Raw genomic sequence first — 27,571 nt, 5'->3', positions numbered from 1 at the left:
CCTGGCCCTAGTGATTCCCTGAGTTCCCTCCCTCCACTCCCCACTTTCAGGCCCAACCAAGCCACTTTCAGTGGCTTTTCTGAATAAATGACCAGCTTTGGCTCATGCTGCAGACTTTCCTAAAATCTCTCAAAGATTCACAAAACCAAAACAAGCAGCATCTGGCTGCAGCCTGACCCATACCTCTGGCTGGGTAGCTCTAAGCCTGGCACTAGCGAATGCCAGCCTTGGTTCGTGGCTTGGCCTCTTGAGGCACCTCTAAGCCCAGGGCAGGTGGTGGCCATCTGCGGATTGCTTTGTGTCTCATGCCAGGTGGCCCGGGCAGGTTAAAGTTGATTTCTCAACACAAACTTTGCAGGTCAGAGGGAACTGGCACAAAACATTCAAAGTGATGAAAAGCAAGGCTCTACAACCAAGATTATTCTACCCAGCAAAGCTATTATTCAGAACAGAAAGAAAGCTAAGGAGCTTCCCAGCCAATAAGCAGCTAAAGGAGTTCATCACCGCCAAACCAGTATTACAAGGAATCTTAGAGGGACTTCCTTAAGATAATAAAGTAATCATAATAAAAATATGAATAATAAAGTGGCAATAACTACATACCTATCAACAATTACTTTCAATGTAAGTGAATTAAATGCTCCAATCAATTTGGCTGAATGGATAAGGAAACAAGATCTTTACATACGTTTCCTACAAGAGACTCATTTCAGATCAAAAGACACACACAGACTGAAAGTAAAGGAATGGGGAAAACGATATTTTATGAAAATGGAAACAAACACAAAAAAGTTGTAGTGGCAATACTTATACCAGACAAAATAGACTTTAACACAAAGGCTTTAAGAACAGACAATAAAGGACCCAGTAATTCCACTTCAGGGTATTTATCTGAAGCAATCCAAAACACTACTTCGAGGGGATGTCTGCATCCATATGTTCATTGCAGCATTGTTTACCATGGCTAAGATGTGGAGGCAGCCTGCATTTACCATGGCTAAGATGGATGAATGGATGAAGCAGAGGTGGTACATATGTACAATGGGATATTGCTTAGCCACGGAACGGAATGGGTCCTTGCCATCTGTGGTGGCATGGATGGACCTGAGGGGTACTGTGCTGAGTGAAGTGTCACACACAGAAAGACAGATGCAATGTGATTTCACTTATATGTGGAATCTAAAGAACAAAGTAAACAAACAAAACAGAGACAAACACCAAGGTACAGAGACATTTTGATGGTTGCCAGACAGGAGGAAGGTTGGGAGTGTGGGTAAAAAAGGGGAAGGGATTAGGAAGTACAAATTAGCTGTTACAAAGTAGTCATGGGGATGTAGTGTTTCTATAAGGAATATAGTCAGTAATGTTGTAATAACTATGTGTGATGCCAAGTGGGTATTAGATTGGGGTGATAGATGGAAGGGGGTTCAGAGGCAGGGTGGAAAAGGAAGGATTAAGAAGTACAAATTAGTAGTTACAAAATAGTCATGAGATTGTAAGGTAAAGCATAGAGAATATAGCCAATGATATGGTAAAAACTATGTATAGTGCCAGCTGAGTACTAGACTAGTCAGGGGGATCACGTCTTAAATCATACAAACGTCTAACCACTCTGCTGTACACCTGAAATTAATACAAAATAATATTGAATGTCAACTATTATTGAAAAATTAAAAAACGGGTTGGGGAAAGTGAAGAGGAATAAAAGGTTCAAATTTCCAGGAATGAAACAAACAAAGCACAGGGAATATACTCAATAACACTGTGACAGCGTGGTATGGTGTCAGACGGTCGCCGGTCTCATCATGGTGATCTCTTCTTTAGGCATATAAGTGTTGAATAACTATGGTGTATCCTGAAACTAATATAATATTGTATGCTAGCTATATATTAATATAAATCTTTAGAAAAACAAACAGACAAAAACCAAGTAGGCTATCTCATTTAGAAGTCTGGACCTCTACCTTGTCTGGAAGAATCAAGAAACCTGGCCCGTTGGGGCTGCATTTCTGAGTCAGGCGCCGCTGGAGCTGGGAGATGGCCATCTCATCATGGACAGTCGCATTCGAGGTCCTCTAACTTACTTCAGGCCAGTTTCTTGCATTTATATCTCTTATCAGGCCTCCACAGGCATTTGCATTTGTAATTTCACATTAAGCCATTGTAACTTCACATTAAGCCATTTAAAATAGTTTCCTCTTCATTTCTATCTTAATTTATTGTGAATTTCTGCTCTGCAACTATGTTTTTGTTGAAGATGATGGAAACAGAATTGGTATTTTCCCCTTCACATTGTCACCAGTGACCAGTTTATGTACCTGCCCCTGCAGTGGGCTTATTTTCCCATATTTTTCTTGAATTGAACACAGTAAGTGTGGGGACAAAACCCCAAAAAGCAGTTTCCAGGCTCTCGGCCTCACATAGAAAGGTGCTGGCTCGGGTAGTAAATGGCCATCAACTGTGATCAGATGCCAGCAGCTGTGGCTAGTTGGCCGTCAGCTGTAACCCGTAGGCTATTGGCCACTAATATAACGGCTGTGGCTATGCTAGCAAGGAAGGAATGGGGGCTAGCAAGAAGATGGTGGTTGGCAAGCGCGGACTGCTGTTAGGCAGATTATGTAGATCCTGCTTCCTGTGTCTCCAGCCCAGCCGCCAGCGAGAATATATTGGTTTGACTCCCCTACTTATGGCTCCATGGGTGTTCCTTTTTGGCCTTACCGTGTCCTGCGTTCTTGGGCGGGGAGCGGGAGCTGAGACCCTGCACGACAAATGGCGCAGCGAGCAGGGTCTCCTGCGTGACACATGGCGTAGTCGGCAGGATACGGTGCTGGCCAAAGCTTTCCGAAGGGCAGTGGAGCAGTTTGTGCGTATGAAAGCTCAGTCTGAGGAAGACCAGGAGGAGCAGCTGCCGGAGAGCTCGATTCCCGTGGAGGGGTGGAAAGACGTGGATGGTTCCCCAACCAGCAGAGGCCGGAGAAAGCGGAGAAAGCGAAGGTTGTTGCTGCCCTGTGGGCTGGGAACTGCTTGCTGAGGCAGCCCGGATGCGGGACTTGTCCCAGGAGGAAACGCTTGCTGAGTCCTCCGTGGGAGATGAGGGTGAGGTCAAGGTCATCTCTCACCCCCAGGACAGCCCTGGCGAATGACTATGGACTATGGGGAATTGCCTTCCATCCCTAATTTATTGGACGCTTGACTGTTTGGGAACATACCACCATGTAGTGGGACTGGCGGATGTTTGCTTTTGTGTCTTGACTGGCCGCCATTGATAATATGTAAGCACCTTGATGTGAGCCGCTGTTGTTCCAGCACAGTACCCCGAGAGGCCCAGAGAGAGAGTGGCAGTGCCCTGAGAGGCCCTGGCTGAGTCCAGGAAGTCTGGCTGTGTCCAGAGAGAGTGGCAGTGCCCTGAGGCCCTGGCTGTGTCCAGGAAGTCTGGCTGTGTCCAGAGAGAGTGGCAGTGCCCTGAGAGGCCCTGGCTGTGTCCAGGAAGTCTGGCTGTGTCCAGAGAGAGTGGCAGTGCCCTGAGAAACTCTGGCTGTGCCCGGGGAGACAGGTGGTACCCTAAGAAGCCCAGGAAGTCTGGCTGTGACCAGAAGTACTGTGGTGGTCCCCTGAGAAAACCTGGCTGTGCCCGGGGAGACAGGTGGTACCCTAAGAAGCCCAGGATGTCTGGCTGTGCCCAGAAGTACTGTGGTGGTGCCCTGAGAAACCCTGGCTGTGCCCAGAGAGCCTGGCTGTGTTCAGGATAGTGCATTCACCTCCAGGCTCCTTGCACAGGGCCCCTCGCAGAAGACGCTTGTCGCGTAGATTGTGAGGCGAGACCCTGTAGGGGTGGAGTGTGGGGACAAAACCCCAAAAAGCAGTTTCCAGGCTCTCGGCCTCACATAGAAAGGTGCTGGCTCGGGTAGTAAATGGCCATCAACTGTGATCAGATGCCAGCAGCTGTGGCTAGTTGGCCGTCAGCTGTAACCCGTAGGCTATTGGCCACTAATATAACGGCTGTGGCTATGCTAGCAAGGAAGGAATGGGGGCTAGCAAGAAGATGGTGGTTGGCAAGCGCGGACTGCTGTTAGGCAGATTATGTAGATCCTGCTTCCTGTGTCTCCAGCCCAGCCGCCAGCGAGAATATATTGGTTTGACTCCCCTACTTATGGCTCCATGGGTGTTCCTTTTTGGCCTTACCGTGTCCTGCGTTCTTGGGCGGGGAGCGGGAGCTGAGACCCTGCACGACAAATGGCGCAGCGAGCAGGGTCCCCTGCGTGACAGTAAGTAATGCCCCTTTTCTTTCCCTTACCATTTTTTTTATGGGACTGATTTTATTTGGACTCAGAAGTCCACACTCCTCTCCTCATCTCTTAAAAGGTTCCTTTTAATGTTTAAAACAAATCCTTCAGGGATTATAATCCCAAGTAATCTATATTTTATTTCTCTGATATATATTTTACTCCATCTTTGACATCTAAAGAAATCTTGAAGCCAGGAATGGATAACAAATAAAGGGAGAGACCCATGGTATGAAATGAACTCCAATAACAGAGAATTATTTTATACATTTTAATTGTTCATCTTACTTTGAGAATAGTTCATGAATGTCTGGGGAAGGGTGATATTCTTAATTTATGAAAATGCCAGATTATAAAAGCTGTACTGTTTTTGGACAATGAGGACAAATAACCAGTTGGGAAAAGTGTCTACACGTGTATTTCCTGACACTCAGCACCTGGAACACTTGCTTTCGGGAGCATTAGTCCAGCCGATGTGTCTGTTTGGCAGCAAAAAAAGAAATCACTTTGCTGAATTTATTGCCTTATGGAACCACAGACAAGTTCTCTTCAGTTTCAGAGTCCAATCACGACTGTCACAAATGTTCCAATTCTCACTATGACCCCAAACTGCACACATGGTGGTTTTCAGGTTTCCTCAAGTGGGAAGAACAGTCCTGATCTGGGTCCCAGGGACTGGTGTGCACAGTTTTAGTTTTTGGTTTCACAATTTTGGTTTTTGGTAATAACCTTTGTTTGGATGAAATGATGTAATTCTCATAATGTATATTTGAAAGGCATATAGGGGGTATATTACCTTAAAGACATTCAAATAGAAAAATAAAACATACCACGGTGACTTTAGACTCTTGGTTTCTTTGAAAAAAGGAGGCCTCGATCCCACAAAGTGTTTTGGTGACATAACACATTTTCTCTGCTTTGTAATGAGAAGCTTGCACATTTAGTGGGAAAGTTCTAGTCAGGCACAAATGCCGATGAGGGCATAGTTTTGCTTTTTCTCCTGAAATAGTTTCTTAAAATTCTGTATTTGGATAGAAAACATGCTTTTAGAAATGTAAACCAGAGTGTGGCTTCCGTCAAGGTCTGAGGGCCATCTGGCTTTCCACCACATGGCAAAGTCACATGTTCCTGAACACTCGGCCCCCAACCAAGAGTGTGGGCACACGAGGCACATAACATACCCTGCAGTAAAGTTCGTGTACTTTCATCAGTGCACGGATTCTGCGGCAATACGGTGACTTAAAACTCAGGGCACCCTAAAGCAAAGGCACACAGCAATTTTGTTTTAAAAGAAACAGAATTTATTAAGAAATTATATGCTGAATTCTCCTACAGTCTGTGAAGATGGTGTCTTCCATTTCCATAGCACGAGACAACAGCTAAGAGCTTCCGGAGAACACTTGCAATGTTTGGGAACGGAGAATTCCTAGGAGATGAAATGAAGGAGTGTACGCACGAATTCACACTTCTGGATCCAAAGACAAGACAATCGTTTCCCTGCAAATCTCGTTCTCACCTGTACCGGCACTAAAACCAGTCCAACTCCCACCGGGCTGAAGTATTGGGTGATAAGTGGGTCACCTCAGTTCTATTGAGCAGAAAATGCTGAATTTAACCACAGGTCAAAACAACAGTCCTTTGTCTACTTAATCCCATCTGGAATATTTGCTTTCTATATTAATAAAAATGGTGCTATAGAGGGCAGAAATAGAACCTTTTCAAGTATTTTATCCTTATGATCTGAAGTACTTTCAACTATAAATTATAAATAAATTACAAAAACTAGCCTATGATGTATCTTTTCTTACATGACGTTTTTGGAAATAAGCTTTAAACATAGAATTGCAATATCACCTGACTTTATATGTGATCAATGGTAAAACATGCTAATCATAAAAATAGCTTTTACAAATATACATTTGTATACAGTGTCTCCCTTACCATTCATAAATATTCTTCACATTTTAAGACTTTTAAGACAAAAAAACAAACCAAAAGCTGAAATATAATTAGCAAAGGGAAAAACACATTTACAATTTAAACCATAAAAATCTGACAGTTATACAGCTCAGAACATAGAAGAAATGGAATTTCTAAAATTGAACAATACTGTCCATTTATTTGGGTTTTTATAGAAGTTGAACCAGAGTTGTTGCTATCTGGTACGAAACCTCCGTGCGTATTTCTGGGGGTTGTGACTGTTTCTCTTTTCGGCCTTCCTGGCATCACTCGTTACTTCAGATTACTTTATCTGTAGAAACTGAGAGAAGAAGAAAAAAGCGTTTTAAAATACGGAGATCTGTGTTTCATTGTCGATAGCAGGCACAAGTGTAAGTTAGATTTGAAGGCTTAACAGGACAAGGAAAAAGAGGAGTTAGATGTTTAGGGCGGACACCTCTGAGAACTTGAGGTTCTGAGATCCTTTGTTGCCAGGCTACACTGGTGTTATTCACATTATAGCGTGCTGGGTTTTTCCGGCCAGCTCATTCACAACACAGGCTGTGTGGGATTTCTTAGAAGTGTCCCAGGCCCAGCGCCCATTTGGAAGAGGCTGAGAGAGGGGTATAGTGTGCACAGTGAGCACAGCCAGTGTGCTCTGGCTCCTGGGAGTAGCCAGAGAATTAGGTAACTCGACCTTTCATTACAGTTTTGAAGCCCATAATACAGAGATTAACAAAAACACTGAGTGTGGCAGTTGGGGTGGTGAGATGTCTGCAGTTCCAAACCTCACGCTGGGCCAAGATCTCAGGTAGAAAGGACCTCAGTGAGCCTGGATGGTTCTTTCCCTTCCTTCATGGCTGTGCCCATTTCGCCCACAAGAATACACACCTCTCAGTAATTTTAATTAACTGGGATATCATCTCCCTTAAGGGGGCACATGTCTTTTAATTCTAGAAAGATTTAGAATTGTATATAAAATGTTTACAAGATTAGAAACCAGAATACTAACATTTTCGTGTTAAGAAAAAAATCTGTGAACATTTGGTACTGTAAATACTTGTGTTATTTAAGAGAGTTTCACCTATTAGTGTGTCAGTCTAGTGATTTCAGTTTAGAGCATGCAATTAAAAATTGATTGAGATATAGGATTTCAGTTTTATGATTTGAAATCTTATGTCCAAATCTTATGTGTGTACATATTCGAAAACCAGGAAAAACTTTAGGTCATCGTAGTGATACATTGAACTTATTAGATTTTAAGAATTATTTCATTTTCAGAAAGATTTTGTTAAACCACACACAATATACCACTTACAAGTTCCATATACAATATTTGCTTAACCTGGGACAGTTGTCAAAGTATTCTTAGAAGTACTTTGTAAAATTTGCTATACTTTTAAATAGAGTCCTAATAATAAAAGCCTAACAATTTCAATTTTAAAACTTTCATACATCAAACAACTAAAAATAAACAAAATATACACTCTTAGTCTTTCCTCCAGTCATAAGCATTAAAAAAAATCTTATATCCTTAGGAAAGAAACTTTCATGGATAAGATCTAAGTACATTTTCATATTTTGATATTCTCTTTCTCACTGTTTGCTTCTCTCCTCCATCTCTTCCTCCTCACCTCTCTACTATGCTGTATAATGATCACACATATGTGTATCTTTAAAAAGGAAAACATTGTTCAAATATGTTTTCCATGCAGTTCCAGGCTGTGTTCCCAACCGTGGGAAGAGTTGATTCGTCTGTAAAGCACGAAGTGTTGGACTCACGGTACAAAGTCAGTGTGTTACTTTTTGTGTGGTGTAAAGGAAGTGTTGTACATTTCCTGTATGCACAGACCCCAAATTATCCATTATCCATGTGCAAATGAATACTTTAACAAATGAAATTACATTTTGAATGATGCTGACATGTAAACATAAGGCATTGTGACTTTTGGGTTTCGATTAATGACACTTGTGTGCAGGAAGGAAGTAAAGCTCTTTTTATGACGGCTTTATGATGGTAACGGCACTCAGTCTTCCAAGCCCGTTGAATGCTTTCTTATTTCAGATGGAAAGTGCTTAAAATGCTGCAGCAGCTGTGTACGTAGAGTTTCCTAATCATTGTGTTTCTTCAGGTTAAGTCACGGCAGATGACATTAATTTAGCACATTCTTACAGCATCCTGATCATCTCAAAAGAGGTAATGAGAGGTTGTTTAGCAACTGCCCATTTTCTTAAGAAGAAAAAAATAGCCTGCAGATTTTTTTGTGCACATTCCATTCCCCGTAGTGTGATTTTCCCTTACCCTTTCCTGTGCTCCTCGATTGTAAATGATTACATGCAATAATTATCCTGGGAAGGAAAAAGGTAGGTTTGAAAATAATTCATCCAAGTCTTATTTCCTTGCCATAAAGCTTCCAAGTATTTGCCTGTCACGTGTACAAAATGTACAAAACAAAAGCATCATTTACTGCATTGTAAAGTAGGTTTTACTAACCACATGGATATAAGTCATGATTATAATTCTCCTTATCTAGAAGTCAGCAAATATATTCACCAAGCTGTGCATAGAGTTTTTAGTTGGAGAAAAGGCTTGCCGTTTGCTTCTAAGGCGTGGGCGAAAGGGGACGGCTGTGACATTCTTGCTGGCTTTTTCTCAGGAACAACGTCACTGCAGGAGCCAATTGGTTTAGTATAATGTGAAACTAATTGTGCTTTCCTTCTCTTGAATAGTGGGTAATTTATTTACTGGCTGTGTGGCTGCGTGGATGCTTTTAAAACAAATTTTCCTGATGATGAATGTTTTTTCAACTCTCACTCCCTCCCGTTTCTGAAAAACCACAGAAAGAGCCACTCAGATGAGTCTGGGTTGTACTGAACCAAGCAATTTACTTCTATTTGACAAAGATGAAAAGGATGGTACTAATCTTCAGGGTAAGCGCATTTAATAGTAAACCTCGTGAATTAATCTATTTGAAGTAAAATAATAGGTGCAGCAATTGTGAAATAAATATACCTTCTTTACAGCTTTACTGAAAATCATGCTTTGTAAGTTTTGTGACTTCTTTATTAAAAATGCTTCTGTTACCTTTTTCTAATTGAGATTTATAACTAATAGTTAGACAAATACAGATAGTCTACATTTTTAAGTAGCATCGATAAAAGGAAAAAAGGTGAAAGAAAAATATGTGGATAATACCGGGTGTGTAACATTTTATAGAAGAACAGAGTCTTATGAGCAGGAATTATCTATTTTTGTTGTCACCACTATTGCCCTTAAACAAATAGCCAGATATTTCTCCAGCAATATGGGTTCATTCAGGAACCACAAAGAATTGCAATTAGGGGCATGTAGTCTAATGGTGAACCACGTGCAAGCCCTAAGAAACAAAGGAGAAGAAACACTTTTAAGGAGGAGAAGAGTAAGTTGGGAGGGCTTTGATAAACAGGTCTCCATGTTGGGCTCCATCATCAACGTGGGCTGGGAGAGAGCCCCCTACAGGCCCTCCCAACTCCAATTTAAACGACGCTTCTGTGTATTCATTTTAACATCACTGATCATTTTTACTGAGTAATTCATTGTTCAGCCGTTCGTTTTTTATAAACAGTGTGAATTCAGTTGGCTTTTACAAATCCCTCATTACAAATGAGACACAATTCAAATTTCTGAATAATGTAAACAGATTCCCAGAAGCTGCTGTGCATTATAAGTTTAAAGCTTGCTTTCTATTAAAAAGCTATTGAGGCCAAAATTGCACTGTACTTTTCGGCTAAAAAAATCACACCAACAAAACTGTGACGGAATGAAAACCAAGGCGGCTAGTGACTCTCTGGAATGGTTACACAGGAAGGCAACTACTCCGTGTAGTTGGCAGCTTAATAGTCTCCATTCCTGAGATGACAGCCAGTTAGGGTGTGAGGGGGAGGGGACAGGAAATGCAGGAGAAAACAAAAATGTAGTAACCTGCCAGAAACTTGGAAATAAGACCATCAGGTTTTCTTCCGAGATTTTAACTCTAAAATCAAGATTTGCACGATCAGGGCAGAGAATGTGCAATGGGCCAAAAGTTTCTGGGCCTTTGAGGCGTGCCTAGAACACAATGGAATTTATTAAATCAGCCAAGGAAAAAATGTGTTGATCTGAAAAAGATGTGTTTGGCACTGCAGGTACAGAAAAACACGAGAGTCCTGGAGGGCCAGGTGACCTAGGATTGTTGGGTGATCTTGTCTAACCTCCCAACCAAAGCAGCGGTGCCTTAGATGGTTATTACTGTTGATGGCTCTGGAGCTTTGGCTTGATTATCTCAAGAGATACACAACTTTTTACCTCACAAGACATCGAGCTCTGTTTGTAGATAATCTAGGCTACAAGAGAATTTGCTACCTCAAGTCTAAATCTGCTAAATAGCTCAACTCTATATATTGAGCCCAAATCTAGGGAGCATGGAGACAAGCCAAGCAGCCTGGCAGAATGTGGAAGGAATGGAAGGATCAGGAGGGTCCCGTCTATGCAACATGGTCTCAGGTCAGAGCTTCTAAGGTGATGGGAGAAAGGAAGGCAGAGCATCCAGAGGGAGGCGGATTGGTATTAGAACATTGAAGCAGGAATCTGAAGAATAAGACTTGTTTTGATTTACTTTCTGGGACCCTATTTGTTCCCAGCAATAAAGCAGGATCCAGTTATTAGAACAAAGCTAGAGCAACACTCATAAGCTTACAGCAAGGGAAACAGCAAGAATGTCTTCGAGTCCGAGGCATCTGAATTACTCACTAAGGCTTATGTTGTTGGCTCGAAGTAGAGACTGGGTTTGGGTTCTTCTCCGAATCTGGGCTAAGACTGTGGGCATGGATCACAATGATCAGAACTCTTATTGGCACAATGTGTGGATTCTTATAAAACACTGTATATGTATATCCTCATTTGATTTTCATTACAAACCAATGAGGTAGGTTGTGGGGCAAGAATCATATTCATAGTATTCTCTAACCCTGGATCTGAGAGTGAGCATCTTGCCTAAATCCAACCTGGGCTGCCTTATTTAAGACCAGTGATTTCTTTAATATTCTTTTCTGCCCACTTGTAGGAATTGGGGACAGTAGGGGGGCAGACTGGGATGTGAAAATACATGGTGCCCTAATGACAAGTGAGAAAAAAGAGATGGAATTACTGTGAACGTACTAGGATTTGCACATAATTTATCACCTGCCTTTCTCTGACTTACCTGATTTTTGGTTTTTTAAAATTACATCTTGAACTAAGTCAAAACCATTTCAATGAAAAAGTTGTTTCTGGCATCTGTCTAAAGGAGACCTTTTATGTTGTAAAAATACATTTGATTAAGGAAACAAAATTTGGTAAAATTATCTAATGTGGGTTATATAATTTTATTCAAAGTGTGTAAAAATTTAATTAATACTGAAAAAATTAATCACATTGCTCAATTATATGATTAACAGAACTTGAATAACCTGTGACACATACATTAACATTTCTTTTATTGTCTCCAAAAATGTTCCCTGATACTTTCTGAAGATAATTATGATTGCATTCGAGTGTTTTGGGTTCACTGACAATCTTATTTGACTAGCTGAATTGATAAATTATAGTAATTGTATTTGGTGCATAACTTGTGTTTGATCAGACATCGATTTCTGATTTGTCAGTGCCTAGCAACCTTAGTTACTCCCAATGCTGGCAATGATAATGATAATTTTTGGATAATACTCCAAATTGCTTAAGTTAATTCCAGCCAAATGCTGAATAACGCTAAGTTATCCTGAACTTTGAAATTTCACACATTTTACTACTCTCTACAGTTCTTTGAGTAATTACTTTTTGCACTGCAAGAAGAAAGATTTTAAAAATTGCTTCATATCTAACAGAAAAATGGGATTTAGGATTGATTGATTTAGAGGTTTAATTTAAAAAGCTCGTGGACGTTGTTTAGTTAATTCATGATCATTCAGAATATCTGGGAAAGGTTGTCATGGTTATTTAATAATTCTCATTTAATTCAAATTACTGTATGCACCAGTCAAAAAATTAGAATATAATAAAATAGCCTCAACTTTAAAATTGAGTAAAATTAATCCAAGAGAGCAAGTGAAATAGTCTAACGGGATTTTGGTAGGTGAGTGTTGGGGTACCGATAGGGAGGGTACCCATGACACTATTTTGGAGATTCGATTTTGCTGCTAATAATATAGGCAGGGGATTAGTCTCTGGCTCACAAAGAAGAATTGCAAATATTTATTTGTGTATGTGCTCATAGCCTTAATACATTTTAAATAAACTTTATTAATTTATTTTCAGGGGGTGATGGACAATGCTATTTTGTAACTGGATTTCTATCTCGTTCCTTCCCCTGAGAGCTCTATGAATGCCTATGGACCTAAAGCACTAATAATTGCTAACAGTTACTACATTTCTTAGTATAATCACTTCATTGGCCAAATTCATTTGGGCTATGAAAAGGAATAACCAATTTTATCACTTTATACACCATAAAAAAAATGCCATACCTCACATGGGAAAAAAAATCAATTAACTTTTCAATCTAATTTACTTCCCAATATAGTTACTCAATTTTGTTTAAAGAAATAGTACAAAGAAAAATGTCCTTGCTTATCATCAGTACAGAAATTTTCTCCTGAATATATCTGCTTCTTTACATAGTTTGGTCACTGTTTTTATTTTTGTTTGTTTGTTTGTTTTTTCCCTCAACAGTCAAACGTTTAGGCTTGATTTATCTGGTTAAAAATGAACACGTATTGAGGCCTTCCTCTGTGCCAAGCACTCTTTTAAGTACCTTAAATGTGTTATCTTATTCATTATTCACACCCACATCAGGAGAAAAGTGCCTTTATTATCCCTATTTACAGATGAGAACACTGAGGCACAGAGAGGTCACTCACTTGCTCAGGTCGCATTGCTCTTCACATGTGGTGGACACTGACCCACAGCTCTGTCTGTACGTCTTACTCCTCTACTCTGGGCTCCGTCCACTCTCTCCTACTCTGTGCAAAGTAATTTGGGGTGCGTCTAAGCTCTCAGCCTCATTGTTGCCTGAACAGCATTATATCTCAGCAGCTGATGCTCAACTACGTCTGTACAACGTCAGTCTTCCATGTGTCAGTATTTCTGGAGTCATTTTTCCCATCCCTTTGGACATGTCCATGATGTCCTGGAAATGCTGAGACTCCACATGTGTGCAAAGGCCATCAGAACGGCCTCTGAGGAAGGTCTTCAGGGAGCAGTGCAGGAGCCTTTGGGCCCCAGGCTGGCAGCTACTCCCTTGGCAATTACCTGTTCTAAGGCAGCAGGAAATGTGTACATCTCTACTGTTTTCAAGTATTGTTTTCATTGTAGTGCCATAAACTTTCTCTGTGAGAAGAGCTGAGAAGGTAAGGCCCAATTTTGAAGGATATCATTTGGCATTTCCTTAAAACATGTTCTAGAAAGTGGCAAGGTGAGGGCTTCCCAGCTGCCAGCAGTGGGCAGTGATCCAGAGGGAAGCTGCCACCTGAGAGCATCTGGGCACAAAAACACGGCTTCGTTCTTATAAACTATGAGGTCTCCGATTCTGTAAAAGTCGGGGCACTTTCCGAATGCGACCTAACAAGCCAATCTGCAAGCAGAGCTTCCGGCAACTTCAAAGAGGAAGTTGTTTCAGGCTGTGGCAGTAGGAGGGCGGTTCCCATCAGATGTAGTCAGGACCGGCCACCTCATCAAGTGTGAAGCCCAGGATGGAGCTGTGTGTTCCCACAGGGGTGTGCAAACTGCCAGAGGCTCCAGGGTTCTTCTGGGGAGATGCGCTGACTGCCCTGACTCCTGTCGGATGGAGGGAGGAAATCACTCTTCTCAACGGTCCAGTTCTTTCTGCTAGTGCTAGTCAGATATTGCCTTTGATTTTTTTTCAAATGAGAAAGAGAAGCAGAAACAGGTTTCTTTTTCGTTTGTTTGCTTTTTGTCATACAATAATACTAAGCTAAGTTAAAAAAAAATTTGTCTTTCATTATATTTAGTTTAACTCTACTGTCTACTTATGAAAAAGGATATGTGGTTTTTCACCTATTGGCCTGAACTAAAGTTTACAGATACATTTAAGTAAAAAAAAAAAGTTCATTTATCAATTTAAGTTAAAAATACTACCAGTGGTGTATAGATATGGCAGAAATCATAAGGACACAACACAAATGAAAATGAATAAAGTTTATAAACAATAATATGTGAAAATATTAAGATTTCAGAGTTCTGGAATCCTACAGACACTGATGAATCTTGATTCTGCCTTTTATGAGCAGCATGACCTTGGGGAAATTATTCTTTCTAAAATCAGTTATTGGTAAAATACCTACTCCCCAAAGTTATTTAGATAACAAATAAAATGATGTATATAAAGAGAACTTCCTGGAAGGTAATGAAAATGGAAGAAGTACTATTTTCTTTTCCCCCTTTTAGCTTTGTCCTAGAATGAAATTGGAATCTTCTCTGTCTCTCCCACTACATGCACGTGTATATTATATCCTACTCTCTCAGCTGTCTGCCTTTTTAAAGATAAGCCATTTTTCCACATTCTTGAGACAACAAAGGCCCACAGAGATCCCACAGCTTGTCTAGTTCACCCACTGGAAATGGCAGGGGGAGATAGTACTTCCAGTAGACCAGCAGACCCCAGGCTAGCCAAGCCTGCTTTTAGGAAATGGGACTGATTATTAAAACGTATTCCTAAAAATGCGGTGAGAGAGAAAATACCAACCGTGCGGACGGTATCCAGGATACTTATCTGGTTCCTGTTGATAAGAGTTCTTATCAGGTTTCCAAAGCCCTGAACTGTTTCATCTCAGGCTTGTGACTTTTCCATATTCCGAGCCATTCTAAAGACAGCGAAGGTGTATGAGGGATGATGGTTAAGTAGAGTACAGCTGATAGGGGCCTGGTGTGCACCTGTGACAGGTTCAACGCATGGGGAAATGGCAGGCCCTGACTTCTGGGGGGCAAAGGCCCACAGTGCAGCTAGGTGAAATGAAAGAAGCCTCTTTGCAGCTCAAATGCTGCCTGGATAGAAAACTTTGTGCCATCCCATGAAAATACATTAATGTTTTTTATTTGTTTAAGGAACTAACTTCCTTAAAATACGGACAAGCATTGCAAAATGGTAGCACCATTTAGTCCGCTTTCCATTGTGATCCTGTTAAGCTATGAATAATATTGAAAAAAAGAAGTCACGTTTTCCTTTCTTTCAATTTTTGATTTAATGAAATGCTTTGTACCTTTTCCCATTTCTCTGTCACAGATTATGAGTCTCATTGCAGCGTGAGCCGGTGTCACATTAGCTCCATAGGAAATACTGCTGTTAACGACGTTTGCAGCTCAACTACAGATTTCCTGCACTGATATTTATCAAGCGAACATAGTCTTTTATCTATTCATTTATTTTTATTCTGAAGAGTTTTTAAAGTTCTTCATGCTCAATATTTTTAAAAGTAGCTAGGAAAAAAATGAGCAATCACGTCCTATGCATAAAACACACTTGGTAATGGATCAGCTGTATTTGAAGCATTAAAAAAAATCTGAAACTTGAAAAAGAAAACCACTGGTAGTTTGGCGGATAAAATGCTTTGGCACTAAGTTCAATGGCCCCTGGAAAGGCATTGGGAGATCAGGTTTGATAACCAACGAACGCTTCCATAAAAAGTTTATTAATCTATCCAGTAAATCCAAGGATGGAAAATCGTCTCTTGTAATTTGAATACACGTTAACATGTTAGATGAAAGAACTGTCTGATGTATTTAAGAAATCGCTTCTGATATTTTCTTGTAGAACATTACTTGTGCCTAACATTTTAGAAATAGAATAAAGAAAACATAACTAAAGGTTCCAGTGTTTTTGTAGATTCAATAGTAGAGAAAATAGGAAGTATGACTAACATGCAGATCTGACAGAATAAAATGGTACTTTACAATCGAATGGTAATCTTAGTGTTCATTTAATGTGAGCACCAGAAAATTCAAGGGATACATTACGATTGTGTCAGGGAAGTCACGTCACTTAACAGGATGAGGGGATGACTTCTATGTGATACTCTGACTATAATGATAGGTAGAAAGGACTAAGACACTGATTTCTACCTGGTGAAACTAATCGGAGAACATGCGCACCTGAGCTCTGTCTCTGGAGTTTTCTCTGACACACCATCGTCCATTCAAAAACAGTCAACAATGAAAAGCTCCAGAGAATTTAATGGAATATGCATACGACATGCCTCAGTGCATCGAGGCAGCTTTAGAAACCAGGAAGGGAATACAGACAAAGTGTGGTTAAAATTTTATGATTCTAAATGATGTTTCCATGGTTACAGAGCCATTTTTTTAAAAAAATGCCCTTTTAACCAATGCAATTTGTAGAGTTTTTACGTTTCCCCATAAACTGGAGGTAATTCTAGTTAAAATGATACTTTAAAAGTCAAATGAAGCAAATCTACACCTACTAGGCAATCAGTGAATTCTTTCTTTCTGTTGAGTGGCTGACAGAAAAATGAAAACCTTTACAAAAATACAGTAATGAGTTTTTGCTAAGGACACCCACACGTGTTCACACAGTACAGAATTATTTTCTTGTAGAAATAAAATTCTTTCTTTTGGTTTTCTTATGCTTTACATTAGTTGCTCAAACTATTTTTACTTCTTAAAAATACTGTGCAAATGTGAGCATTTTTTAAACATCACATATTATTTTAATACCAGTTTTCTTAAATCTACAAATTTAGAAAGCACTCATTAACTAGAGGTGGTTGACAAAAAAATCACCTACCCTTAACAGGCCCTCTGTTTAAAATATCTTTCATATTATTTTCTTCAGTGAATTCCAAATAGACCTTTTAATTGGCAAGTTCAAATCTGAGTAACAGTGAAGGGTATTTAACAATGAAATAATACTCTAGACATTGAATTAATTTTATGCAACCTGTTCAGATTGACGACTGTTTTAGAATGTAAATCTCTAACTCAAATGTAAGCTTCCATCTGAGAAGGAAGTGCCTTCCACCCCACCCCCCAAAGAGGCTTTTTCTTTCTTATTCACCACCTCCCACTGCTGCTTAGTATGACGTCTGCACACAATAATCACTTACTAAGTATCTGATGGCTGACTGAATAAAAATGGCACGAATGGAAAGACACATATCTCGGTTAAATTGTTTCTGTTGCATAAAACACTTAACATCACTAAGACCCTCTTTCCAATAGTTTTTGCCCTTTGGGATTTGGGGATAATGTGTAGGAAGAGAAAGATGAGCTTGCCTCTCAGAATCTTGGAAGAGTTTATTGATTTAGTGTTGCTTGGCTAGATATCATCAGAACTACGGTTGGGTTTTGTTCATCTGCACAGAAAGAGGCATTCTGAGCAAACCATGTGCATGGGTAGTTTTAAGAACTGAACGCAGCATACAGTTATTGGTATGTGGCATCTTACTCATTCTTAAGGGAACAATGGCAGTTACCTCCTAGGCAGCCACAACAGGACAGTTCTCACCCACGGAACTCCTTATGTTGTGTGTGTTGGTATTTGATCAGTTGGGTGGGAATCCCTCCCCACAAATGGTCTAGTCTCAGGGTTCAGATCAATCAAGGTGAGGGGACCAAGGTTCCAATGGTGAGAGTTGGGGGTGGGGATGCAGTGAGATCCAAAAAGGAAAACACAGAAAGCTAGAATTTGATAAGTCGGATTATGAATGGTGAAGTAACTGATCAATCCTTCTCTCTAAATCGGATGATCACTTCTCCACCAGTTCAGTTCTTAGTATCCCCATAGAAATGAAAATATATTTCTCCAAATCCCAAACCATTGTAGCTTTTCTCAGAGGTTTCAAATGGTTCTGCATTCACCTGCAAACCCTGGTACTGCAGCTCAACAGGGATGATCTCCGAAGAGTGTCTTGAGGTGTGAGATGCCGTTACTAACAAAATATGCCCGAATGTGAGGAACCTGACATTCACAAGGGAAATGTATAAAGAGTGTAACCAAATCATTTAATTTTTTTCCTTTCAAAGTTATTAAAATTTCCTGCAACTGGCATTTTCACTAAGTTTTGTTACTTGAGGGGAGAGATTAAGTTTGCCATTCACATACTTACAGCAGAGCTTTTTTTTATATATCTGAGCTTATTTCATCCTCTCAATAACTTGCTAAAACTTCCTTTAACAGATGTGGAAGTGAGCCTCAGAGACTCGTGATTTGCGTAAGTCTATTAAAAGATTTGTCCATCCGAATCTAAAACCCAAATGACCTTTCTTTGAACTGAATGCTACACTATATCTGCACTTTGTAAGAGCAAATGAAAGTGCTTTTCTCCGTAAAAAAGGCAAGAGACCATTTCCCCTTAGAGTATCTCTTTGGAGGTCAAGTGAATCTGGATCCTTCTTATTTTTGACATAGAGATAAACCCCAGAAGGGATTCAACACATTCTCCAGTGTTTACGTGTAGAGATGGCTCCATGATTTGGGGCCAAATAACCTCTAGATATATGATAATGTTGAATATTCCTTGCCCTGTTATCCTGAAAAAACAGTGAAGGTGAAGTCCACCGCCTGCACTTCCCCCCACCTTTTTATTCTGGGCAATGGCTTACTGCAAAGAACCACCCTTTGCAGATGACGCATATAAGACTCACTGATCCCACTTGTTCTGCTGTGACACAGCCAGACACAGACCCTCCACATGCACACACTTGGTCTCATAAATAATTAGCTGAACTGTTTTATCCCTGCTGATCAACGAGCATAACATGCTTGTGAGCCAACTTTTGCTGTAGGGTCTCTCTTTCTTCCCGGACAATGAACTTTGGCCCACCATCAGCCTGAGCCAGTACACAGCCCCCCAGAGGGGTCTCCCTGGAAAACAGGCTCGCCCCGGAGTAAACCATAACCTGATACACTAGCCACGTGGCACCCATCCACCCCTGTCCCCACATGCAATTCGTTCTAGCCTTGTTTTCGCCTCAACACACACGGAAAAACCCCTTTAGCCTAACTCTTGAGACGCATGCAGACGCCATGTTCAAGGCTGTCTGCTGTCATAGTACCGTCTTCCTTTGCCATAATCCCATCCAGCAAAGCATCTCCTCAGTTCATATTTGTGTTTCATCTGACACACGCAAAAGCAGAGCTCTCGGACCTCTTAGGAGCTGTAGGAGATTGTCGTGAGGTTCATTGAGCCTTTTATCTTAAGGGGATGTAAGTCTCCTGCTTTGCTGTATAAAACGTGGGAGATTTTTGTCCGAATGACCAAGGCGCCTTAAAATTCTCTTCAGCTTGACTAAACTTCAGAGAGGTTTCCTCCTGACTATTGGCCTGCTGTTCCCTAGAGCGCTGACTTTCTTTTTTCTTTTTTCTTTTTTTAAGGAGGGCACAGCTCATAGTGGCCCATGCAGGGATCGAACCCGCACCCTTGGTGTTATTAGCACCACACGCTAACCAACTGAGCTAACCGGCCATCCCCATAGAGCACTGACTTTAAAAAACAACAACTGTTACGAGAATGTGGAGAACAGGGAACGCTCACATACTGTTGGTGGGATTGCAGATTGGTGCAGCCTCTGTGGGAAACAGTATGGGAGTTCCTCAAAAATTTAAACATAGAACTACCCTATGACCCAGCTATTCCACTCCTGGGTATTTATCCAAAGAAATCGAAAACACTAATTCAAAAAAATATACGCACCCCTACGTTTATTGCAGCGCTATTCACAATAGCCAAGACATAAAAACAACCAAAGTACCCATTGGTAGACAACTGAATATAGAAACTGTGGTACATTTATACAATAGAGTGTTACTCTGCCACAAAAAAGAATGAAATCTCACCATTTGCAACAACATGAATGGACCTAGAGAACATTATGCTGAGTGAAATAAGTCAGACTAAGAAAGACAAATACCATATGATCTCCCTTATATGTGGAATCTACAGAACGGAATAAATGAGCAAACAAAACAGAAATAGACTCATAGATACACAGAGAAAACTGATGGTTGCTAGACGGGAGGGGGTTGGGGGGAGGTGAAGGGATTAGAAAGTACAAATTGGTAGTCACAAAATAGACACGGGGATGTGAAATACAGTATGGGGAATATAATAAATACTGTTGTAAAGATTATGTAGGGTGTCAGATGGACACTGGACTTATTGGGGGGATCGCTTCATAGACTGTGTAGACACCTGAAGCTGGCATAAAATAATACTGAATGTCAACTATAATTATTTATATATATTCATGGGATGTAAAGTACAGCATAGGGAATACAGTCAATGGTATAGCAACAGCTATATAGATGTCCGAGGGGTAGTAGATTGGGGGAAGGGGGTTATCACTTTGTGAGTGATGTAAATGTCTAACCATTATGTGGTTTTTTTACACCTGAAACTAATATACAGAGGCTGCCAAAAAATGTAGACACATTTTAAGAAAGAAAAAAAAACTATTAAAATTGTAATACTCAATATATACCAATAACAAAAGATGAGTACAAGTCCTGTGTATACCTTTTCTTTGGCACGCCCGGTATATATAAAAGAACTCGCAAGTGTAGATTCTTTCTCTGATCCTTTGAGATGTAAGTCTTCTTCCAGCCTCTTGACAATTTCACAGCTTAGGTACTGTTCTTTCAAGGACCTGGGAGCCACCCCTTTGAAATGTAACCGTTGAAGGAGATGGTGTCCCTGACTCCCAGTCTCTATGAGAAGGTAGGAGTCCCCTTTAGGTAAGTGACAATTAGCAAATCTGGACATTCTAATCATCTTGACCAGCCTCCCCTTTATGCCCCAGTACTTTTCCACCAGCTCACCCTAGGGCTTATAAACTCTGCTGCCTTTTATTTCAGTGGAGTTGAGTTCAATCTGTCTCCTATTGCAATAACCTTGAATAAAGTCTTCCTTGCTTGTTTAACTCCATCCAGTCCCATTTTTATTTGACATTGTAGCCACTTTGGTGTTACCTAACATGCATTCAAATCTGTGACTGTTTACTCAAAAAGTGTATTTCTGTTCTGTATTGGTAGGAAAGGGTTGTTGTTGGCAGAATTGCTTTAATTCTCCAATAACTACCATCACCAGCTGTTTGAAATCTGACAGCATTAATACTTCGGATTGCTCTATTTTCCTCTAGCACATTATAGCATTTCTAGAAAAGTGGCTCTCTCCCTGTTTTTGTATATTTAAGGCTTATTTTTGGACTGCCTCTCATTTACAAAAGATGTGCAGCCTTTCTGTTCTCCTTTTTTGTTTCTCTGTATAGAAACTCTTAAAAAATATTTTGTTTTGCTTGGGTCTATACTCTAGACTTACAATTCTACTTTTTCACATCATTCGAGGCAGTTTGGACATTGCATGTCAAACACAGTACTTTTCACATCTCCACACCCCATAGCTCTAAAACGGATTTCCTAACGACCTCCTCACTGCAGCTGGGATCACGGCCTGTGTGCTACGTCTCTGGGCAGACTTCAGTCCTGAAGTCTCTGAAGATTATTTTATTATGATCTTGTGACTTTCAGCTTTTTCTGTACTGTTTGCGCTTAACCACTGCAGATCAGGGGTGAGAGAGAGGCTTATTTTCTGGTTTGTTTCAGACGTTGGTGTTCTAGCTTTGCTAACTACATTCAGGTTACTTCACATTTGCATTTTTATCACTCATGGAAGGCAATAAGCAGCAAAGCGGAGTCGATACTGCTGTGTTGACTTTGACGTGTTGGTTTTAAGGCTCCTGTCATTCCTCCTCAGTGCCTCCTGGACGCAGGTAAATAGGTTCTAATGAAAACCCTTTCCATCTCTGCTTTGGATAATAATCCTTTAAATCACAGAGAGCATGCCTACAGAAGGAATGTTTAGAACACAACCCGATAACAACACACAATAAAAAGAGCTTCCAAATGATGAGGGGGCTCATAGTTGGAGGTAATCTGAGGATGTTTTCCTCTCTTTCTTTAATAAATATTCATTAACATTAACATGTGCTAAGCACCGCACGAAGGAAAAATACCAAATAAAATAAGCCCTGAGAAATTCACAGATCAGTGAGCCAGAGAGAAGGGAAATCACTCATCACAACAGAGTAAGTTAAGTGTGACGAAATAAGGACAGAGTGTGGTCTAAAGACAGAAGCAAACCTACAGTGTCCAGGACAGGTTGGGGGCCTTGCTCGGGATGGATTCATGACAGGTGACAATGGTCTTGAGACATAGGATGTGCTGACCAGTCAGACAAAATAATGACTGGGAAGGAACAGCATGCACACACACACACACACACACACACACACACACACACACGACACAGTGTGTCAAAGACCCCCCGATATTCCAGCATCCCTCCACATACACCCCTCGTCCATCCCCGTATGCCACACCATACGTTGGACACTGTGCTTTGCAGGAGGGATCCCACCCCAAGAGATCATCCAGCCTGCAAGGGGTTCTCAGCCTAGCTGGACAGACAGACATTTGCATTTTTAAGTGTACAATTCCATAATACATCATCTGTATATTGCATTGTGTGCTCACCACACGAAGTCTAGTCTCCTTCTGTCATCATGTATCTGACCCCCTTTACCCTTTTCATCCTCCCCCACTCCCTTCCCCTTGGGTAACCACCATACTGTTGTCGTGTCTATAAATGCGTTTGTCTTGTTCGTTCGTTGCTTTCTGTTTTATATCCCATCTATGCATGAAATCATAGAGTTCTTGCAAGACAGACATTGTTAAAAAGTAGTAGCAGCAAGGAAGTGAGTGTCCCAATAGGGTCTGTGTGAGTTCTGGAGAACGCACCTAACTGTGACAGACTCTCAGGGAGGGTTCTAGAGGGCGTGCTAGTAGAGCTGAGTATCAAAATAAAAGTGGGTGGCCCTCAGGGTGAGGGCCAGATGGCATTCCGGCAAAGTTCATCCCTGCCCCTGACTCTCACCCTCCAGGGCACCTCTGCTCCTTTGGGAGCAATTGTACAACGCTGTCCTCTTTTGTACACGACCTCTGTACGCAGCACAGTGTTTTTAAGGTGTGCCCCGCTGTTGCAGGGAATAGCCTGCTGCCTTTGACTGCTGAGCAGTCTCTCTTGCAGGAGATATCCACCTCTGTATATCTGTTTTCCAGCAGATGGATGGTTGCCAGTTTTTGGATACTGCGAGCAAAGCTGCTGAAACGTTCTTACATAAGTACTTTCGAGACGTACATTCTCTTGAAGGCTTAGGAGTTGAATTGCTGGCTCATTATGTCCAGTTCTATAAGAAATTGCCAGACATTTCTAAATGACTGGAGCATTGTACCTGCCTACCAACCGTGGTGGAGTGTTGGCACTCCACATGCCGCCAACATTTGATTCTATCAGTTCAGTTTGGCCATTCTGGAGGATGTGCTGTGTTACCTTATTGTAATTTAATTTGTACTTTCCTGAGGACTAATGATTGTGGGTGACTTTTCATGTGCTCACTTCCTCTTTGGGGATGTGTCCACTTCCCCTCCTCATGGACCGTGAGCTCCATCTGAAGGGCTCTCAAACATCTCTGGGCCTTTGCTGGGACCCCACGTCACACACTCTGATATAATGGTTTAGGCGGATGCCCCGTCCTTGGTATTTATGAAAAAGCACCTCAGTGAGTCTGTGTGCTTCGGGCTGGAAGCCCTGTTGCCGTAGTCAGGGTCCCCCCAAGGCGTCAGGATCACCAGGAGGCCTTGTTAAAACACAGAATGCTGAGATCTACACCCAGAGTTTCTGATTCAGCGAGTCTGGGTTAGAGCCTGAGAATTTGGTACTTTCTGAGCATTTGCATTTCCAACAAGTTTCCACACATGATATGATGTCGCTGGTTCTGGGACCACCCTGTGAGAACCACTGCTTTAGCCAAACCAACCAACCAACTTTTCAGCAGACACTGAGTTCTTTCTTCCTGGTGCACTCTATTACCTGTTGGTGACGCCACCTAACCCTTTGGTTCCCTCACACACGCTGCTTCATTCTTTAAGAACCAGCTCGAATGTCACAACCTTTGAAAAGTCTGTTCCGCTTCATATGCTTTGTCATTTCACTTCCCACTCTGTTGTCATGATTCATGTGATAATTGCACGTACCACACTGTTTTGTTCATCTCTGTTTATTTGTTCTGGCTGCAGTATCCTCTTTCCTACCCAGTGAATGTGCCATACAATCAGAACACACCATGCCTCGTTCTCTGAATCTTTAGTGACTGACTAATGATATCTGGCACATTACTGAGTTGCCACTGTTTTATTTAAATTTTTGGTGGTTGTGTTCATGAATGTATGGTGGGATGACTATAGAAAATGTGACCTATATAAGGCTTCTTATACATACAGATTCTTTAAAACCACGATCGACCATTTGTTCCTGAACTGGCGGCCACATCACATGAGCCAGACAGCAAAAACTAAAAGAAAAGCCATATATCATCACAGGCTAGCGTTAGCATTATTTATTTTTTATTTTTTTATTTTTTAAAAATATCACATGAAGGGGACTTGAAAAGGAATTCATTTGAATTGAGTAAGCCGGCAAGCATAAAATTGAAGAAAAATTGAACAAGATGAAAGCGAAGCATGATTCTTCTCAGAATATGGCATTTGTTTCCTGAAGGCTTTCTTATCAATAAGAAGTGCTTCTTAAGAAATCTGAATCTCTACAGACTGGAAAGACACAAAATTCCATGTGAAGATTGGGTGGCTGGAAATGTTGGAAGGGTTTGTTGAAAGGTTCGCATGCCAAAGGAGATGATGACGAAAATTGCAAGAGCGATAACAATGGTAGCAATTTCCTTGCTCACGCTGGGACCGCGACTTGGCTCAGCGAAATTCACGGTTAGCTCACTGAGTCCTTCCAAGAGCCCTGCGAGGTGGGTATGTTTATTCGTTTCACAGATGATGACACAGAAGCTGAATAATCTGTTTAAGGCCAGTGTCCAAGCCCATTTCTGTGGAGCATTGACAGATGAATTACAAGACATTCAGATTGAATTTCAGATAAATACCAAATAATATTTTGTTGTCAGAAAGATGTCCCGTGTAATAGTTACGGCATGATTATATTAGGAACTTACTCATTGCTGATCTGAAATTCAGATTTAATTGGGAGTCCTATTTTTATTTGTTAAACCTGGAAACTCTGCTTCTATCTCATTCCAGAACAATCAGTCTGCCTCAGACCATTCGGTTGCATTGCATCTTAATTCTCTTCTTCTGTCCAGGCAATTCCCAATTCACTTACATGAAGTTAAGGGGGTAAACTTCAAACATTTAGCAGGACATTAAGGCTGTTTATGATGTGGGCACCACCGTCCAGTTCTGCACATTCAGGGGCCCAGCAATTGCAAAGGCCCTGGGGCAGCCACTGAGCACTGTGCCTAGAGGCCCTGTCGCTGCTGCTGGGGGAGTGGGAGGGAAGCGGAGCCTGGTCCAAGAGGGAGCAGGGAGGGTCCAAGAGAGAGCAGGGAGGGTCTGAGAGGGAGCAGGGCTCCGGAGACCACGGTGAAGACACTTCTCTACTCTGCATGAGGCTGGCGGCTGTTGGAGTTTAAACAGGTGACATGGCCTGGCTTGGTTTTAACGGGATGGCCCTGACTGCTGTTTGGAGACCGATGTGCAGAGGGACAAGGGCAGAAGCAGGGAAGAATTACAAATATTCTGGCAGCATCTCCTGGGCAGCTTTTCCTGATGGCGGAGTAAATGGGCTCACGCTGTGTCACTCTGGATTCTGGTGGACAGTCTCCAGCTTGGAGCGGGGGGAGAGGGTTGGCATCATTCTTTCAGCGGTCACATGGACCTGGGCTGGCATGGTCTCACACTGACACCTGAAGAAACCCTGTCCCAGGTGTGCCGTGTGGGTGCTGTGTCTCTGGGTGCGGAAGAGGCAGAGAGTAGTGTGGTCTTGTATGAAGTGTGGCAAGATCCTCCAGGGGAGAGCAAATGGCTGGCAGGCAGCAGGGTACATAGTCAGACATGTTCCTGACATAGTTGAGACACTTCCTGGGACCCCCAGAAACAGCTGGAAGAGGCTGAGGGTGGGGTAGCAAGGTACTGCCACTAGGCAGGGGTTCATGTGAAGCTGGGGCAGGCATTTTTGTTAGTATAATGTGGCCTGATTTACACCTTCCCCGAGCAGGTACAGAGAATTAACTGAATGTCTATGCTGCGCCAGGCTTGTGCTTCTTGGACACACCGCAGCTCTTCCTAACAGCAGTCCTGGGTCAGGTATATGCCGCTATCAACCCCCTTTCTCTTTTCACCAAGTTCTCTCTCTACCAGCATCTTGCACCCAACGTCATCGCAATTTACAGTCACACACTTGCGGTCGTGAGTCTAAGTGTGATGAAAAGCACCGTAGGGTCTTAAGCAGAGGAGTCGCATTATCTGATGTACATCCTTCTTGTGTGGAACATGGATTGCCTGGGCTGAAGGGGGGATGGGACTCTCTTCAGGCTCTGATGGGGAGGTAGAATTAATGGGGAGGGTGGAGGGGACCAAAGGTTATCTTCATCTTTTTGGTTTTAACAACTGTGCGTGACAGATGTTTGCCAGAATGAGGATGACAGGGAAGAAATGAGATGGATGGAAAACAGTCAAGAGTATTTCTGGCAAGTTACATTGCAGTTGTTGGTTGGAGATTTATGAGGAGATGGGCATTTCTTAGGTTGGTGCAAAAGTAATTATAGTTTAAAAATTGCAAAAATGACAATTACACCAATCTAATAAAAACCACAATTGTACCGACCTAATAAATGCTCGAGTCTAGAATTGCAGGAAGACATCAGGAGTAGAAACATCAATTTAGGAATCTCTGGCCTACAGATAATATTTGATGCTCTGGTATTTGATGAAGTCGCCTTGGGAGAGTGTGCAGGAAGTGGAAGGAACCTAAACAAAACCCTGCGTGGCCACAGTATTTAAAATGGGAGTGTGGAGGGAATGTTTCTAGCAGAGGAAAGTGAGAGTGACAGTCAGTAACCAATCCTCAGCCAAATTCTGCTGAGAGATTAAAATAAGAATGGAGAAGTTTCCATTGGACTTGGTGGCATGCAGAGCCCTGGGTGAGAGCAGTCACACTACATGGTGACAACACAAGTCTGATCAGAAAAGGTGAAGGAAAGCAACGTGGTTGAATGAAAGCCCTGCCTGAGGAGAAGCTGAGAAACTTGGTCCTTCATTCATACTAGTCTGGGCTTAATAGATTCCTACAATCAAAACAATTCCAGAAACAGGGGCTTCAGTCCTTCAAACCAACACAGACTTCTGTAGACATAACAGTGATTGTTCAAAGCTCTGTTTAAGTGAAAGGGCCATGCAATTTAAACA

At 41.6% G+C, this 27,571-nt stretch overlaps 1 protein-coding gene across 19 annotated transcripts in view; it reads right to left on the bottom strand.

The window, feature by feature from the left end:
* Positions 1 to 5,567: 5,567 nt before the first annotated feature.
* Positions 5,568 to 27,571, bottom strand: part of RALYL (RALY RNA binding protein like) — a 498,623-nt gene continuing 476,619 nt past the window's right edge. For 18 of the 19 annotated variants that reach the window (XM_081069856.1, XM_081069851.1, XM_081069849.1 and 15 more), the window contains one exon: positions 5,568 to 6,543. In XM_081069856.1, the coding sequence (XP_080925982.1) occupies positions 6,526 to 6,543 (18 nt within the window). In that variant the 3' untranslated portion in view covers positions 5,568 to 6,525. Of the gene's footprint in view, positions 6,544 to 24,769; positions 25,195 to 27,571 lie in introns of those variants that run through there. The other variant, XM_081069847.1, reaches the window with a different exon arrangement.

Source organism: Rhinolophus hipposideros, assembly GCF_964194185.1.
Source record: "Rhinolophus hipposideros genome assembly, chromosome: 13".
NCBI lineage: Eukaryota > Metazoa > Chordata > Mammalia > Chiroptera > Rhinolophidae > Rhinolophus > Rhinolophus hipposideros.
This window is presented reverse-complemented; position numbering and strand designations above follow the sequence as displayed.